This window comes from Chamaea fasciata, unplaced genomic scaffold (genome assembly GCF_029207755.1).
Source record: "Chamaea fasciata isolate MVZ Bird 193981 ecotype frontalis unplaced genomic scaffold, bChaFas1.0.hap1 SCAF_11, whole genome shotgun sequence".
NCBI lineage: Eukaryota > Metazoa > Chordata > Aves > Passeriformes > Sylviidae > Chamaea > Chamaea fasciata.
This window is the reverse complement of record NW_027094096.1, coordinates 15,488,011-15,504,255: the sequence shown is the minus strand read 5'-3', so window position 1 is coordinate 15,504,255 and position 16,245 is coordinate 15,488,011. Positions and strand designations below refer to the sequence as shown.

The window sequence follows — 16,245 nt, the reverse complement described above, 5'->3', positions numbered from 1 at the left end:
ACGCCCCCGTCCGCCTCCCCGGAAGGGGGGCGAGGGGCGGCGAGGCGGCCCCGCTCCGCCCCGCCCGGCGCTTTCTGTCCGCTCTCCCGCGCCGTACGGCCCGGCCGCGCCGGCTCCATCCGCTCCCAACTTTGCGGTGCGGGGCGCGGGCGGCAGCGCCGCGCTGCCCTCAGCCGGGCCGCCCTCCGCGGGCCCGGCCATGGCCGGCATCGGCATCGACCACTCCAAGCTGCCCAGAGTGAAGGAAGGTGCGGCTCTCGCCGGCGCGGGGAGGAGGGGGCGCTGGACGGGACGGGGCGATGTGAGGGAAATGGGACCGGGGCAGGGGAGAAACTGTTGGTTTGGGGTGGGGTTTTTTTGTTTGTTTGTTTGTTTGTTTTTTGGGGGTTTTTTTTTAACATTATTATTTTACAGTTTCCAGGCGCTGTGGCGGTTCGCGGCGCTGGCGGGGAGCCGGGTCGGCGGGAGGGGACGGGGCGCTCCGTGCTCCGGCCCTGGCGCCGGCGCTCCCGGGGCTCCCGGGGCCGTCCCGCTGCCGGTGCGGCGTGTCCGGCGGCCGCGCGGGGGGTAGGAGGGGACGGGAGCTGGAGGCCGGCGGGGAAGCGGCATCGCCGGACGGAGAGCCCTGGCCGCTCTGCTGGCCCGGCTCCCCTCCCCGGGCGAGCGGCGGGGGACGGGCTGGCAGCGGCGCTTCTCCCCGGGAGAAGACGAGGAGCGGCGCTGGGGGAGGGTGCAGCCCTTTGTCTGCGCCGGGGCCGAGGCCGCCGCCTCCGCCGCGCTCCCCGCGCCGCGCTCGGGCAGCCGGGCTCGGGGCGCCGGCCGGGGCCGCGCTCCCGCGGGGGATGAGGTGGCCGGGGCATCCTGCGGGAGATGGACGAGCAGGGATGTCTGTCTGTCTGTCTATCTGTCCCTCGCAATTACGGCTCGGCCGGGTTCAGAGGCTCCGCTCGGGCCGTTGGAAAAATGGGAGCAGAACTGTGAATACCCACCGATCTGGCGATTGGAGGGGGTCTGGTATTTTTGAGGCCCCGGTTATAAACACTTAGGCGTACCGGTTTTTATGAAGACTGGCCTGCACTGAGCTGGGGAACGCCAAGCAGCCGCTCCCGCCCCGCAGCCCCCCGTGCCGCCCTCGCTCTCCGGGGTCCCGCTGCCTTGGCCTGTGCTCAGAGCACGGATTCACCTTCTGTTGGGCCGGGCTGGCCTCGGCTTCCCTGTTAGCACAGCGTCTGCCTCACGCGTGTGCCTTTGAGCTCAGTTAAATGTGCCCCGGAGCTGCTTTGGGTTTAGAAAGCTTTGTAGGAGATAGTTTGTTCTTTCTGACAGTGATTTGTGATATAAACCAGTAGAAGCTCTGTCATAATCGAGTTAGTGTATATTTATTCTCTAGTAATAGAGGGCAATGATTTCCTGCCTAAAAGAAACCAAACTTCCTTAAACTTGTTCCCCTTGCCACTGGTCATTTTTTTTTTCCCAAATTTCAATTCTTACAAAATAGCAGTTGTGAATTTGATTTAACCGGCCAAGAGTGGAAAACATATTTCTGTGCAGACAGCTGGGGATTCCTTTTGACCTCCTGTCATCCTTTAATGCTTCACTTGGTGTTACTGGAACAAAAGCTGAAGCTGACGTTTAAGGGGTTAATGTTCGTCCTTTTAAGTCATTAGCAAAACTGTTACTGGCCATTTTAGTGCGGTCGAGATCTCATCCTTAGACGCTGTCCACACATGGTTGGCTACTCAAGAAAATGAATCCAATTAACCTTTCCAGTGGGTTGGTTAAAGTGAATTAAATCCCTGTGTAGATGCTCATAGTCACAATTTAAGTAGGCTGGATTTGATTTGCCCTTATTAATTTTTTTTTGAATTGAACTAACTGTACTGAGCTAAGGTCGCTTACATTGTGAATGAAAGTACATTTACAGCGTTACAGTGTAACTCGACCAGTCCTTGGGAAATTTGCACCTATGGTATAGTGTGGATTAAGCTTCAGGGGTGTCCTGTTACTACGATCTGTTGTTACTTGATAGCAGTGGGATTAAAGTAGTGTCCCAGAGCAATGTGCAAAGTACATGAGGTTTGAGCCATGTTCTGCAAAGCCTCAGGCATGTGTCACACTTTTAGTTTAATGGCATCACTTGTTTTTGTGTTGGAAAGTGTTGAGACTGAGCTATGATTTGGATTAGGTCTTTTCGTGCTCTGTATCCATGCCAGCTAAGGAAAGAAATGCATTGCCTGCCATACTGAGGGAAGTATTTATTGTTCCTGATAGAGAAATCACTGTTGATCCTTCTGGAAAAAGCATTCCCTTTCTTTGTGTGGGGTAAAGGTAGGCTTAGTCATTCATTAACAATGAAGAACTGCATTTTGGTATGAGTACTTTGTTCTTCCCCAGCTCTGCTTTGGGAGAGGAGATGTTGTGTCCAGATTCTCCCTGTCTGCAGGTAGCCAGGACTGTGAGAGACAGTGTCGTCCTCCTCTTCCAGAGTGAACTCAAAAGCTCTTCTGAAAGAAGGATCATTTCAGTGCAGTAATGGCAGTGAAAATCTGATAACTGGAGCTAGGTGCTGCAGGAAGTCTTGCTTCTTGTGTTTGCTTTCCTCTTTTATCTCTAAAAGCATTTATATCAGCTGAAGGCCTGATATGGATGGCATTTTGCTGGTGAAAACCAGGTTGTCCAGTTTATTTTGTGGGCAGGGGTTTACTGGTGTAAAATAAACCCTCAAAACACATTTTTCTTAGTATAAACTACACCTTACTGCTGCAGCCTGGTGTTACAGGTTCACTTTTCCATGAGTAGTAAGTGGACCTGACCTCTGTGGTCAGTAAACCTCTTGTAAGTTACTAGCTGAAGGTTTTGGTGTTAGTTGCAATCTGTGGCCTGTGCTTCTCTGCCTGCATTTCTGTTCATCTCCCAAGTGTCTGTTGCTTTTCACAAAGCAGCCTTTGCCATTTGCTCTTTTGCCCTGCCTCAGGAGATTGCTCAGCTTTGTGTGTGTAGATCTTTTTTACTAGAGGTCTCATTTACGAGCCTTTGGTGATAATCCTAGAAACATTATTCTGATTAGCTACTTATAAATCAAATAAAACTGTCTTGGCCTCTGCTTGTTCTCTGACTGCCTCTCATCTCTTGTGACCTGATGCATTACTAGGGGCTGTGTTTGGGAAGGGCCCCACCCTCTTTTGGCCGCCTGCTGTGAGTGAGCCCTTGGACTTGAGAGGCATTTCTGGCTGCTTGCAGGCAGGCTGAGCTGCACGGGAAGTGTTTTGGTGTGCAAACCATACCCCTCTCTGGAGGATGTACCTGTGGTCCTGTCTGCTGTTGCCTTTCCAAAGGTCTGAGGAAATGTCATTGTGAAGGGAATACCTGTCTGCTCAGGCTGAGGCTCAGTCCCTTATCCACTGCAGTCTCCAAGAGCCATCAGCTGTTGGCAGCAGCAGAAAAAACCCAGGTTTGGGCATTCTCCCAGGGGCTCCTCATCTTCCTGCCAGTTTGAATCCTCTGTGAGGAGAGAGAAAAGTGAGAGGTGGGGTGGGGGACTCTAAACTCTGCCCCAGCAGTGTGCAGCTCTGGAGAACTGGAAATTTGCAGTGGGTAAAGTGTTCTTACTGAATTTTATGTTTAGTAGTGCTGTAAAGAAATGCAAGGGTGATATGTCTGGGCTGATGATTAGAACTGACCCTGCCACTGCTATCTGAAGCTCCAGCCTTGACAAAGGCTAGTTGTGGCACCTGTGCTTGGAGAGACACAACAATTCTCACACTATGCTTTCCACTCTTCGTTGAGCACCTGATTTAACTTTTGGGAGCTCCTGAGCTGTCCATTCAAATGCTGCTGGTTGTAACCTGCTGCCTGAGAGGCTGGTATCGCAAACGTGGTAATAAAAGATACAGCTCTGACTGCGACCTTGGGGAAACAGGAAGAGTTTGAGTATTTTCTGTCTTGGCAAAGCATTCTCTGGGCCAGGCAGTCTGGCTGGCTCTCTTTTGCCTTAGCATAAATTGAACAGAACTTTTCTGTTCGCATCAGTCTTCCTCTTCCTCCCAGCTACAGCCCTTTCCGCTGACCTCTGCAGCTTAACATGACCTGTGCTGAGACTCCTGCAATAAAAACCTCCTGGCTGCTGACCCTCCAAGTGACTGGGGAGGGGCATGAGCTCTGTGGTGTAATGTGTCAGGCTCCCATAGAACAGGCTGAGGTTATTGGCTTCTAACGAGGCCTTTGGTGCCTGTGTTCTCAGCAACATGACAGTGGACAAGAGAAATTTGATGTCTGTCAGAGGTGGAAGAGGATTGAGGAAGTGTGAATGGCTGGCATGGTGTCTGATGAGGAAAGATTCTGCTTAGGGGTTTTTTAGGGGAATGGTTTTGAGGGTGATCTGTCAGCTGTATTCATCTGAAGGAAGCATTGGCCTTTAACTGGATTAATATAATCAGGGCAACAATTCTGAGAGCAGCTGAGGGTCAACTGGGTCATTGTGAAGCCACCTGCCCCATGCCCTTAGGCTCCAACAGGGATTTTTCCTTGCAGCATCATGATTTTCTGCTTAGTGACTTCCTTTTTTAAGGGCTCTGAGAAATTCAGGCAAGATGGATAGCTTGAGGGCAGCGGGGAGGTGGAGAGTGATGGGACATAGACACAGGTCACTGGTTCACATCCAGCTCTTCTGGGTGATAGGCGATCTGTTTTTCCAGCATGCATGAATTCAGTAGCTGAGGCTGTGGCACTCATTTCACTTCTGGTTAAAGCTGGGTGAAAGTTTCATTATGCATTCAGTGGTTCTGGGTCTGCAGTGCTTGGCAGAGATGGGCAGGATTAGCATATTTCATGCTCTTGGCGCTGAAAGGTAACTGAGCAGGCAGGTCTGCCTCCTCCCATCCCTAAATCCTTAACACTTGTCCTCTCTGAGCTGCTGTGGAGGTTGTACTGAGGCAAAAAAAAAAATTGCTTGAGAAGCAGTCTTTGGCAGAAAAGACACTCCAAGAGTCCTGTTGATGCTTTTTGCAGAGATGTTCCCTTGGCTCCTGACAGATTTTTGGATGGGGTAAGAGGGGATACAGCCTATTTTTGCACTGATTCCTGGGGATACAGGGATAGCAGCAGGGAGGTTTTCTTCTGTTATGTCATCCATCACCCATTGCTGGTCTCCGAGAATGCTCCCGACTGAGCGGTGTGTTTACGGTCACCACGGGCCTCTGTTTAATCTTTCATTTCCTGTGGCCATGGGAAATGTCAGAGGATGCCAGGCAGGAGCTGGAGATGGCTGCTGCAAGGAGCAGGAAAGGCCAATTCTGCTCTCTCTGGTGCAAGAAAAGCCCCATTTGGAAAAACAATGAGATATGGCTTGGGGCTGTGTGAAACTTCTGTTTTGCTGGAATAGGCTTTCTTTTTCTTGCTCAGAGTCATCCAGTTCACATGAATGTGCTGATTTATAGGACAAAGCAACAAGTTCCCTGCCTGCTTCCTTCTCCCCTTTCCAGAGTGTCCCCAGCTGGTTGGCTTCCTGCTCCTTCACTGCTGCTCCTGTGTAGTGCTGGTTTAAAGGCTGAAGGACTGAGGAAGGAGGTTGGTCTGTTGGTGAAACTGCCTTAAAACTTGAGAAGCTTTAGGTCCATTTTCTGGCATAGCACTCGCTGCTGGTTTGACCTTCAGCTGTTGTCCAAGAAGGTGATAACGACAGCTGCTGTTCTGCTGCTGTTGGCTGCATTGCAGGGAGCAAAGGGCATGTTTGCTGGACATTTCCAGCGGGAAAGCTGCTGTCTCCCTGCAGGCTGATGTGTGTCAGCGATGCTGTCTGTTCTCTTCGCAGCACTGGGTTTTCCACAAAACATATATAGGACTCTGTGAAGGTCCCTTGACACTTCATTTATATTTCGTTTTTAGGAAGTAGAAATTGGAGCCTTCCTGCTGTTTTCGTTCTCAGTACTTGAAAAGATACCACACAGTTCACTGAGTGTTGTGTGGCCTTGACACTGTATGGCTGCTGGGAGAGACTTTTAGCAGGGCTGGAAAGAGAACAGGAGAGTGCAGCATCAGGCTGTCTGTGTAAGGGCTACAAGGCAGTGGTGTTGTGAACCTTGCTTTGAGCAAAGGGGATCAGTTAGGCCTCAGTGCTCATAAAATTTACCCTGTAACCCCAGGCACCCTGTGAATTAAGCTTGCCAGAAGGTGTAGATGAAAGCCTGCTCAGAGCCTAGCACAGCCCATCTACACCTGCCCAATTATTTTGTGTCAGGCTCCTGAAGCTCAACCAATGATTATTTTAATTGCACACCAACCCATGTTGTCACCAACACAATGCTCTGTCAGCCAGACTAAAATAGTGAGGTCTTTTTGTCTTCAGCATGAGTTGGTTGAGGTTTGGTTTGTGTGCTCTTGGTAGCTCTGCCCTGCATTAGGTGCTCTTCAGGACAGAAAGTCAAAGTGGGCTTGTGAGTGAGTCACTTTTCTTCACTTCTCTTTTCAAAAGAGGTGTAACAAGCCATGTGCAGTAAAACTGAGTTCCTGTGTGCATTTTTGTTCATCCTTTCCGGAGCCCTTTTGCTGAACCAGAGCTCAGTTAGAGGAGTGAACTCTAAAGGGAAGTGTTCTGTGGGCTCAGTTTGTGGTGTTCAGTAAGTGATGACAAAGGGGAAAAGGACGTAAGTGAGGAAATATTTGAAAACACTGAGACACAGACGTTCCATAAGGACACTGACAGGAGTGACATGAGAAGTAATGGGGCAAAAGGGAGCGAGGAAGTTTATGCAAGCAGGAATATTTCCTGGCAGTGAGAAGGCAGGGGTTTTAATTCCTTTCTGCATTATATGTGTAGCATTGGCTTTTTACATCCAGACAGGACAAGAAACTGGAGAGTGCTGTGGCTGGAAATGCTCTTTGCAGAGAGGGACTGTTGCCACTGACTTGGCACATGGGTTGGGGTAATGCTGCTCTGGCTCAGGGCAGACTCCCCAGGTGTGGATGGAAAGCTTCTCCACCTCTGCATAGCACAATGACTTTGCACTGCGAAAGCATCTTCTATCTATCTCTTCTGAATATAGTAAGCATTGCATGTAGCATGCTGGTGCAACAAAATGGCCTCTCCCTCTGCTCTGGCATTGGTTTTATTATTGGGGTGCTGGCTGGTGGGATGGGAAGGATTTATGTCCTAAATTCACCAGCAGTTCCTGGAGCCTTTGGCAGTGCTGCTGAGGTGAGGTGGTGGAGCACAGCACGAGAAAGGCCTGGGAATGTTCCAAGCCACCAGGGTGTTGGCTGTTTTCATGGCAGGCAGAGAGCTCTGCCATTCTCAGGGCTGTGCTCTCCTGCAGGCCATCTGGTTGGCGCCAGGTTTCCGAAGGAAGTTGATACTGGGAAGAGGCTGGGCTCTCCTGACCTTAATTGCAGTGCTGGAAGGACTGAGTCCTCGGCTGGGGCTGCACAGCCCTGTCTGAATTCCACACGTCCCCAATGCAAGGTGGAAAAAGCAGGTTTGTCCCCAGCTCAGTGCTCAGCTACCTGGTATTCCAGGCAGCTGGCATTGCCCACAGAATCAGCTCTGGCTGTGTAACAGGTGAACTTAACTTGGTCCTGATTTAACTGTGTTTTTTTGTTTTTTTTTTTTTTTAAACTTTTCCTCCTTTTAAGAAGCCATTAGTGTGCAATATCACCTGAAGGTGATACAGTTCCAAAAGCAAAAAATGTTACCTTTACTGACCTGGAGCTCATTTAGTACTCTGGGAGAGAAGAAAAGGCTGCCAGCCTGCTTCTTCTGCTTTGCAATGCATGTGGGCTCTGGGCTCAGATGCCACAAAGCAGTTTGCTTCGGAATGATGCAGGAAGCTCTGCCTCCCTGTCCATCTGGCCTCAGAAACCAGGGACTTATTCTTACCCTTCTTTGCCAGTGTTTTAAATCTGTAGTTGCACTTATGGCAGTGTGCCAACACAAGGCTGTGACAGGAAAGGGGACATGTATTGTTAGTGCTGCAGCTTTACTGATTTGTGACTTGTAGATGGATGTGGAATTTTGACTGATCTGAGGCCAGCTTTGGTACTTTGTGTTCCCCAGAGCTGACTAATAAACCTGGACAACTTAAACACAGGAAGCAAGAGGGGAGAGGGGAGAGTACCCATGAGGAGGTGGCAGAGCAAAGGAAAAGGGTTTTGAAACAAACCAACAACCTCGGTTAGTTAGGAAAGGGATAGTTGTTCTTGCACAGCAGCTTTGCAGTGCCGGCAGCAGCTGAACGGGTGGCAGACAGGAGACTTTGCTTGCATCCTAGCAGCCACCTTTCTAGGGAAAAGGAAGCTGATGGCAATCTGTGCAAGAATTGGAGCTGACTGCAGGATTGGTTCAGATACCTTCAGCTTCGAATGCAGCAGCTGGCAGGGTTTCCGTCAAGGCTGGGAGGCTGCCCAGAGGCCCATCCCGCTGGAGCTTTGCTTCTCTTGGTATCTGATCTGGAGGAATAAAACCTGGCTGGTTTGAATGTGCACTGACACTGTGGTGCGTCCTTTCAGCTGCAGCTCTAGTTTAGCTACAAGGCATGGAGCAGGCTCAGCGTTGGCTCTAGTCATCCAAAGACTGAAGAGAAAGTGGCATCTCTGGGGACTCTTTCTTCTGCTTGTTTTTTCCCTCTATACAACTGCAGGTCACTGTCATGTAAAACCACATTGTGAGGCTTAGAGAGGAACTTGAACCTTTTTTTGGCACTTGACGGCTTCTGTGTGGGTGTGAGGTTTCCAGCAGTCAGCCTTTTGTAAGCAGTCACCAAACTGAGTCAGGGCATGAAGCTGTACCAGAGGGGCATTCAAACCTCCCTTTTTGCATCCTGTCTCCCTTGTATTTTGCAACATTATCTTTCAGGATTAAGCTGGAGGAGAACCCTGTGAGAGCTGACGCTTTAGATTATCTGTGCTCCCAGATGCCTCTTTGGAGCTGCTGTGTGAGGTTGTTCACCACAGTCTGAGGGCTGAGAAATGCTGATGAAATTTCTGCAATCCAGGGTGCTGTGGCACCTGAAAGCCACCCTGAACCACAAAGTGGGCCTGCCAGCTCTCTGCAGAGAAACTGCTGAACTGGAAAAGGGATTTAGCTGTGCATTCATCAGAGAACGGAAGTTTTGCCTATCTGGGAAACTTAGTGTGTCTGTGTATCAGAGAACAGAAATTTTGCCTATCTGGGAAACTCAATGTGTCCTTCTGAAAGTTTTGTGTGGTGTAAAATTGGCTAAAATGCTGAAATAAAAGCTGAATTAAACAGATAAAACAACAGAATACAGTGATACCATTGGAGATGGGTCTGGAGTAAGGGAGTGCACATCCGGGACAGATCTCTTAAGATGCGAGCTCCATGCCCCAGCAGTTTTCTGAGTGGGTGGCTGTTTTGAGTTGCACTTGATAAGAGACTGTTTTTCTATCCCCCCTCCCTAACACCAGTTTAAATGAGCAGTGTTTGGCTTAAAGCTAAAGGTGCCATGACATTCTGTCTGCAAAAGAAACCAAAAGTCCTTCCAGAAAAGCGGTATTGTATGATCCATGGGGCACAGCTGAAGGCGTGTCTTAGAGCTACAGTGGTGCTCATGGGGCCTGTATGGGCCAGGGATTTTGACCTCTCCTGGTGAAGCCAACTCCTGCCCTGCTCTGCAGTGATGTGTATAGTAGTTTGCCTTTGGGCTAAGTGAGGGTAAAGCACAGCTGTTGGAGTCAAGTGTTATTTGTTTTGCTGTGGTCCATGTTTGGGAGGCAGTGGTTAAAACTGACTTCTAGGAAAACTTCTCCCTGCCTTTATTGTTGGTTGTTCCTTTTGCACATGTGGTATTAGCTGAGTCAACTGAAGCTGTGTCAAATGCTGGAGAGGATGAACTACACAAACAGCTTTTGTTCTTGCTGATGATTGAGATTATCTTCTTCCATACACAGAGTCAGTTACATCTCAGATGTTGTGAGGGAGGTGTTTGGCTGCCTGAGGTCTTTCTGACTGTGGTGTCAAACCAGCCAAGGCATCCCTGACAAGTATACCTACCTTGAAGTTTCTCTAGTTGTCCACCTGGTGTTAGTGGTGGGTCCACAGTGCAGTGGCTGAGCTCACTGGTAGTCATTTGGCTGTAGGCAGTTCTGGAGAGGTGGTTGGACATGGGGCCATCAAGAAACTTCTGTGGAGATGAGTGTTCTGAGCCTGGCAGTTAATGAATGACTTGCAGTCATTAACACATATCATATTATCTGTCTGCTCTCTGCTGTAAAGTGTTAATATATTCAGTGTGTTGAGCTCCTGCAATAGAAAGCAGCAGCTGGAACAGCAATGTTGGCTGTAGGACTTGGCAGTATTGGACAGTTCTTGTGACTCAGGGTACTCTGTGTCTGGGGGCCCAAGTGGACGTGGCTCAAAAGGGTGAATTTTCAAAGCGTGGGTGTCATTACTTCTTAAGGCTCAATGCCATTTTTGGGTACATCTGAGAGCCTTGGCACAGAGCAGCTGGAAAGCTGCCCAGTGGAAAAAGACCTGAGGGTGCTGGTTGGCAGCCTGCTAAATATGAACCAGTGTGTGCCCAGGTGGCCAAGAAGGCTACTGCCATCTTGGCCTGGATCAGCAGTGGTGTGGCCAGTGATGGCCAGAGAAAGGCAGTGAAGCTGGGAAGGGTCTGGAGCACAAGTCTTTGAGGAGCTGGGGGTGTTTAGTCTGGAGAAGAGGAGTCTCAAGGGAGACCTTATTGCTCTCTGCAAGTCCCTGGCAGGAGGTTGCAGCCACGTGGCCATTGGCCTCTTCTTCCAAGTACCAAGTGATGGGACAAGTGGAATTGGCCCAAGTTCTGTCAGGGGAAGTTTATGTTGGATGTTAAAAAAAAAACATCTTCAGCACAAGGATGATCAGTGATCGAAACAGGAAAATATTTGGGTCACCATTCTAGGAGATATTAAAAAGATGTGTACATGTGGCACTAATGGATATACTTTAGTGGTGAGCTTGGTAGTGCCAGGTGAGTGGTTGCACTTGATGACTTCATGTTTTTTTCAACCTAAATTATTCTAGGATTTTGTGGTTGAAATGCTCCAACTCAGCATTTTCTTCTGGAAGTCAAAGAGATGATCTTTAATATTCTCGACCTATGGGTTGTGTTTTAAGCTTTGGGAATGAGAAGACTTGCTCTTATTTGGAAACATCGCAGATGAAATCAGATAGGATGGAATTATGCAGTGATGAAAAACAGAGCAGCCTTCTCTAGAAAAGCAGAATGATAAATCTTACCAATTTTGTGTCTGGGGTTTGCTCAAAGGATAACCTTTTGAGGTGCTTTGTGGTATTTTCCCACTATCTTGAGTATCTCCAGCTTCCTGTTTACACTGCAAGCACATCACCTTCTGCTTTGAGGTGTTCAGCAGATACTCTCTCAGCTTTTGAACTGGTCTGTGGTACAGGATGCAGGCTTCTTTACAGAAGTGAGATTGCCAAACTAGTAGCCTTGGAGAAGGTATTTCATGAATGTTGATGATTTCTGTCCCAAGACAGGTTAAAAAAATATAATGAAGTTCTGCGGGTTTGATTCCAAAATGCACAGTCTTCCTTTTTGAAGCATTGTTAGGCAGGTGAGAGCCTAATATTGGAGAATGGTGCAGACAGAGCACAAAAGTCTCATGGCCTTGACCTCAAGGCATTTAGCTTAGAGCAGAGAGGATAACGTCCTCCCCAAATCCCAAGATGTTCTTAGCTTCCAGGCCAAGACTGCTAGTAAAAAAAACGTGGTGATTTGGTGATTTATATATTTTTAATTGTTATTAATTTGCATGTTTACACTTTTCAGAATTAGGCTGAGACCCCTCAGTTTGGTTCCCCAGTCTCCTTGTGCTGCCTCATAGCTCCCAGTTATGTGTGATGCTCTGGTGCTGTGGCTGAGAAGCAGAAATTGTTCCCTTTCTCAGGCTGCCCAGACCTGCCCTCTGTCTGTGATCCACCTTCTTCCCTGCATGATTTTCTGATTTCCTTGCTGTGATGGGGCCTGGTGAGCAAGGCCCTAGGAATGTCATCTGTGTAACTACAGCAGCCAGACATGCCCTAGCCAGCCTCTGTCAGCACCCACATGTGGTAGCAGGAGCTTGGGTATCTCCTGTTGTGATGGAAGAGGCAGGGCAGAAATGGGACTTGCTGGGGCTGGGCCATGTATCTCAGAGCAGATTTGCTGGGAAGAAAAGGTCCCAGTTGCATGTTTTATCTGGAAGCTGCCCTCAGGGCAGCCCCTCACCTCCAGCTGGGTGGCTGCTTGGTCAGGTTGGCTTTGTTTCAAGGACATAATTTGCAGATTTTGGAGATCTACCTGGTTTGGAGTGGCCTGACAAGTCCCTGCTGGTCAGAGTCTCTAAGAGAACCCAACTTGCTTTCTAATCTGCAGGAATTTACATAACTGAGGCATCCTTCTGAGACTGCTGGCTTGTGAAAGGCTGCATTTGCTGCTTGCCATTAATTTATCAGCTCTGTAGGCCCTAAAAATGCTCTTCTGGTGATGATACTGCTTTTTCATGTTACTTTTGTCTTTTCTCTCCCTCCTGTCCTTCAGATTAGGATTCAAGAACTGCAGATGCTCTCAACTAAGTGTGACTCAGCCCCGGTTTATTTTGTGAATTACCCAGCTCACAATGCTGACGGGAAAATGCTGAGAGTGGAGGGGGTGGGGAGCAAGAGATGGTTTTTAAGACCCAGAAGGAAATGCTTGGAACATGCATCTGTGGTCCCTGGGTCATTGAACTGGCCTGTATCCTGGACACGTTATATGGGCCACGTGAACCAAGGGGGTCCTTTGGGACCTGCAGTGGATGTCAAAACATGATCTAAGACTTCAGGCAGGAATGACGGAGGTGTTTTGCTGTGAACCTTGCATGAAAAGCCAGTGGGGGCTGTCATCTTGCTGAGACTGTGTGTTCCACACCACCCATTCTTGGGTGTTACCTACCTCTTTGTCACACACCTGAGTATCACTAACAACATCTAAGGCTGCCTTTGCTCCTCTGTTGTGGTTACCTTGATCTGTTTGAAGCAGTTTGGGGTGTTAGAAATGCTGAGCTGTGGAGCTGAGGTAATACAGGAGAAAGTCAGTGAGGTGGGTGGCAGAATAAAAATGGAAGAGGTTATTTCATGGCATTTTCCTGAGCTGTTGTACCTAGGGACTTTCTTATCTCAGCTATGAAGGTGAAGCTGCAAGCCATGCTTCCAAGAGCCAATGATGCACCTATGCACATAAAGGGCATATTTCCAGTGAGAACTACCAGAGAAGAAGACCTCTGCTTGGAGTTTGCAGAGAGGCTCTCAAGGATTCCTCAAGACAAGTGAACTCCCTCCTCCATGCATGGATTTTGGATCCTATCGCTGTTAAGGGTGATGCTTTTGCCCTCATCCTCCCCAGCTGGCACCTCTGCTGGCCATAGCAGCCAGTGGGATTCCTGGGCAGGCATTTCTTTATGGACAGCTGTGCCAGAGTGTATTCCTGGTCTGCTCCCTGCTGTGCCAAGGCATATTGGCTTAATCAGAGTATGGTAAACCTGTTGTGATTATTTCATGCATCTCTGGACTTGCCAACTGTAGCTGCTCTGATTGCACCCCTGCTGCTTGTTCGACTGCCTGGTGGCTCCCAGCCGGGGCCCGGGGATGGGAAGTCAAGTTAATTTGCAACAGTGAAGGTAATATTAATCTCACCTTTCATTTTTTAGACATAAAATTAGGGAGCAAGGAAATGGATTTCTTTTCCCTTAAATATGAAGCTTCTCAGAGAGGAGAAATTGAGTCTGTTGTTATTGGGGCCATCCTATTTCTCAGCACAAATCCAGTGTGTGTAATACCTAGTAATGACTGTGCTGTACCCTGCTGAGACTGGGCAGGGAATGAGAACTAGTGCTGATGGTACTTCATTTCAGACCGTGCCTTGCCAGTCCACATCTCCAAATATTTCATAGTTGCCTCATTGTTTGATGTGAGTCTTCAAGGATTAGTTTCCTTGGCCTCACTTGCAGCTGTTGTCATGCTTGGCTCGGTGCCATGGGTACTGGGTCTAGTTGTGAGGGAATGCTCTGCACTGCCATCAGCCCCAAATCTGCTAGGGAGGTGCAGATGTCCCCATCCTTTGCCACCTGGCTGTCTGACAGTGCTTCCTTGTGTTTGTAATAGGATGTTCTCATCTTCCTTAGCATGTTGTTCTCAGGCTGATGGGACTTGAGAATAATGTGCTCAGATGAGCTGGAGGCAGCCAGCCCAGCCAAGTTTCTGACAGTGACGAAAGGTCTTGTGCTGCCTGCCCTGCCAGCAGCCGCAGCAGCACAAAGAGAGAGCTGTGTGCTCGAGCTGTCTGTTTGGGTTTCTAACAGGGGTGTGTGTGCAGCCAAATGGCTTCTTCAGCAATGCTCAGATAATTCCAAATGTGTGAACAAACCCAAGGCTTGCTGCTGCCCCACCAGTTTGCTGCATGTTGTGTCCCCTATGAGATGGGAGCACCAGGGAACCCAGACACTGAGGAGCTTCCAATGTTCGTATCACTGGTAATTGTCCAGCTTCCCTCTGTCTGTACTGGACCTTGGTGGGTTACTATCCCTGGTTTAAGACTCAGCCCCTTTATTCATGTCTAAGCCCTGCGACTTGGTGGCTCATCCCAGGGCAGTGTCCCCACTTGCTTTGTCAGTGTTGTGGGGATGTGGGACAGGTGGTGACAGGGCATAGACTCAGGTCTGGGTGCTGTGGCCTTGTTAGGGATGGCACTGTACCTAGGGGGCTTTGGGTCAGGAGCTGGAAGCTGCACCAGGGAAGGTGGTACTCTGGCCTAGATGTGCTTCTTGGCCCAGGCACTGAGCTTCAAAACAGCCTAAACAGGAGCCTTTGTCCCTGTTTTACATCAGTGACATCCAACAGCTTTCAGCTGTAGTCTGTAAGAACTGAGAATTTGAGGAGTTTGTTTGGAGAGCCACGGACAACTTCCAACACTTCTCTGGAGGAGCAGCTAGAAGAAGCAGTCCTCTCTATGCAACACAAGTCTCTATGAACTTTGCCTTTTTATTTTGAGCCCATGCTTTCTTTAGGAAGTCTTTAGTGGCCTGTCAGTCCAAAAGGGTTAAACAATCATTGCTGCATTGTAGGAATAAAGCTCAGTGATGGAGATGAGACTTCTCTGGGGTTGGTGCGAGATTGTCAAAAGACAAGGAGCAGCATCCTACCATGGCCATCCCACTTTCTTGCTCATGTGCCAAGCATGTTTCTGTAATGTGCATCTTTCCAAACAGAGAAGTCTGTTGGGGTGTGGGTAAAATGAAGTAAAATAGAAACGAAGCTAAAGTCCTTGTATGCTCATGTGCCTCTCTGGAGAGGATGGAGCAAAGGTCTGCCAGCACCGTCAGTGCCATGACTGACTGACAAGACAGGGCTTGAATACCACAGGGATCAGGGCAGTGTGTGATCCTGTGCAGGATCAGTTTGAGAAGGGCTATGATGTACTTCTATAAGCATTTCTTGTGGCAGTGATCCTTATGCAAAAAAAAATGTGCAGCTCTGAAATGTTCATCCTTGCTCCTGTGCTGCCTGCCTGGTCTTGCTGGTACAGCTGTTCAGGCAGCTGTGCTGTGGGCTTGCTCAGAAACCTATTACAGTTTAAAATAACACTTCCCTATTCTCCCATTCTCTATTTTTTGTTTGTTTATTTGGTTTTTTGTTTGGTTGGTTTTTAAATAGTCAAGGGCAAGTGCTGCTTCTTAAATACATGGCAGTAATAAGAGCCCTAGATTTGGGCAGGCTGGCTCTGTGCTGAAGTGTCTCTGATTAGCTCTGGACTCATGGTAAGGCTCAAACCTCCCTGTTGGATGTGTCCTTTGAGCAAGCCAGATGATGCTTTTTGTGAGCAGAAGGTGATTGTTCCACTACTGTTCTAGGAAGCTGAAGTAGTATTAGGGATCACAGAATCAGCGTCTAGGGCAAGATTCCCTTGCCCTATGCTGTAAAAAGCATGTGTTGGTGACCATCTAGCACTCTGGGTTTGTCACCTGTGAATAGCACTGCTGCCCATGACTCAGCTGTGGCTTTTCCAGATCTGTGGCTCAAGGCAATGTTTCTTTCTTTGTACAGAAATGACCACTGGAAGCATTTCAATGCTATTGAGTTTCATAGCATTTTTCCTTTTTTAAAAGAAGTTGCACTGAAAAAAAGCAACAACAAAACCTTAATTACACCATCCAGATTTGTTCATGCTTAAAGTGGGCCACTGTGGGATCCTGTAACCTTGGTCCTCATCTCCACCCTGC

The 16,245-nt window shown here is 48.7% G+C and overlaps 1 protein-coding gene across 1 annotated transcript in view; it reads left to right on the top strand.

Moving 5' to 3' along the window:
* The first annotated feature begins 84 nt into the window (after nt 1-84).
* CCDC50 (coiled-coil domain containing 50) overlaps nt 85-16,245 on the top strand; it is a 43,147-nt gene continuing 26,986 nt past the window's right edge. The window contains exon 1 of the mRNA XM_066193341.1: nt 85-248. Within this exon, the coding sequence (XP_066049438.1) occupies nt 200-248 (49 nt within the window). The 5' untranslated portion in view covers nt 85-199. The remainder of the gene's footprint in view (nt 249-16,245) is intronic.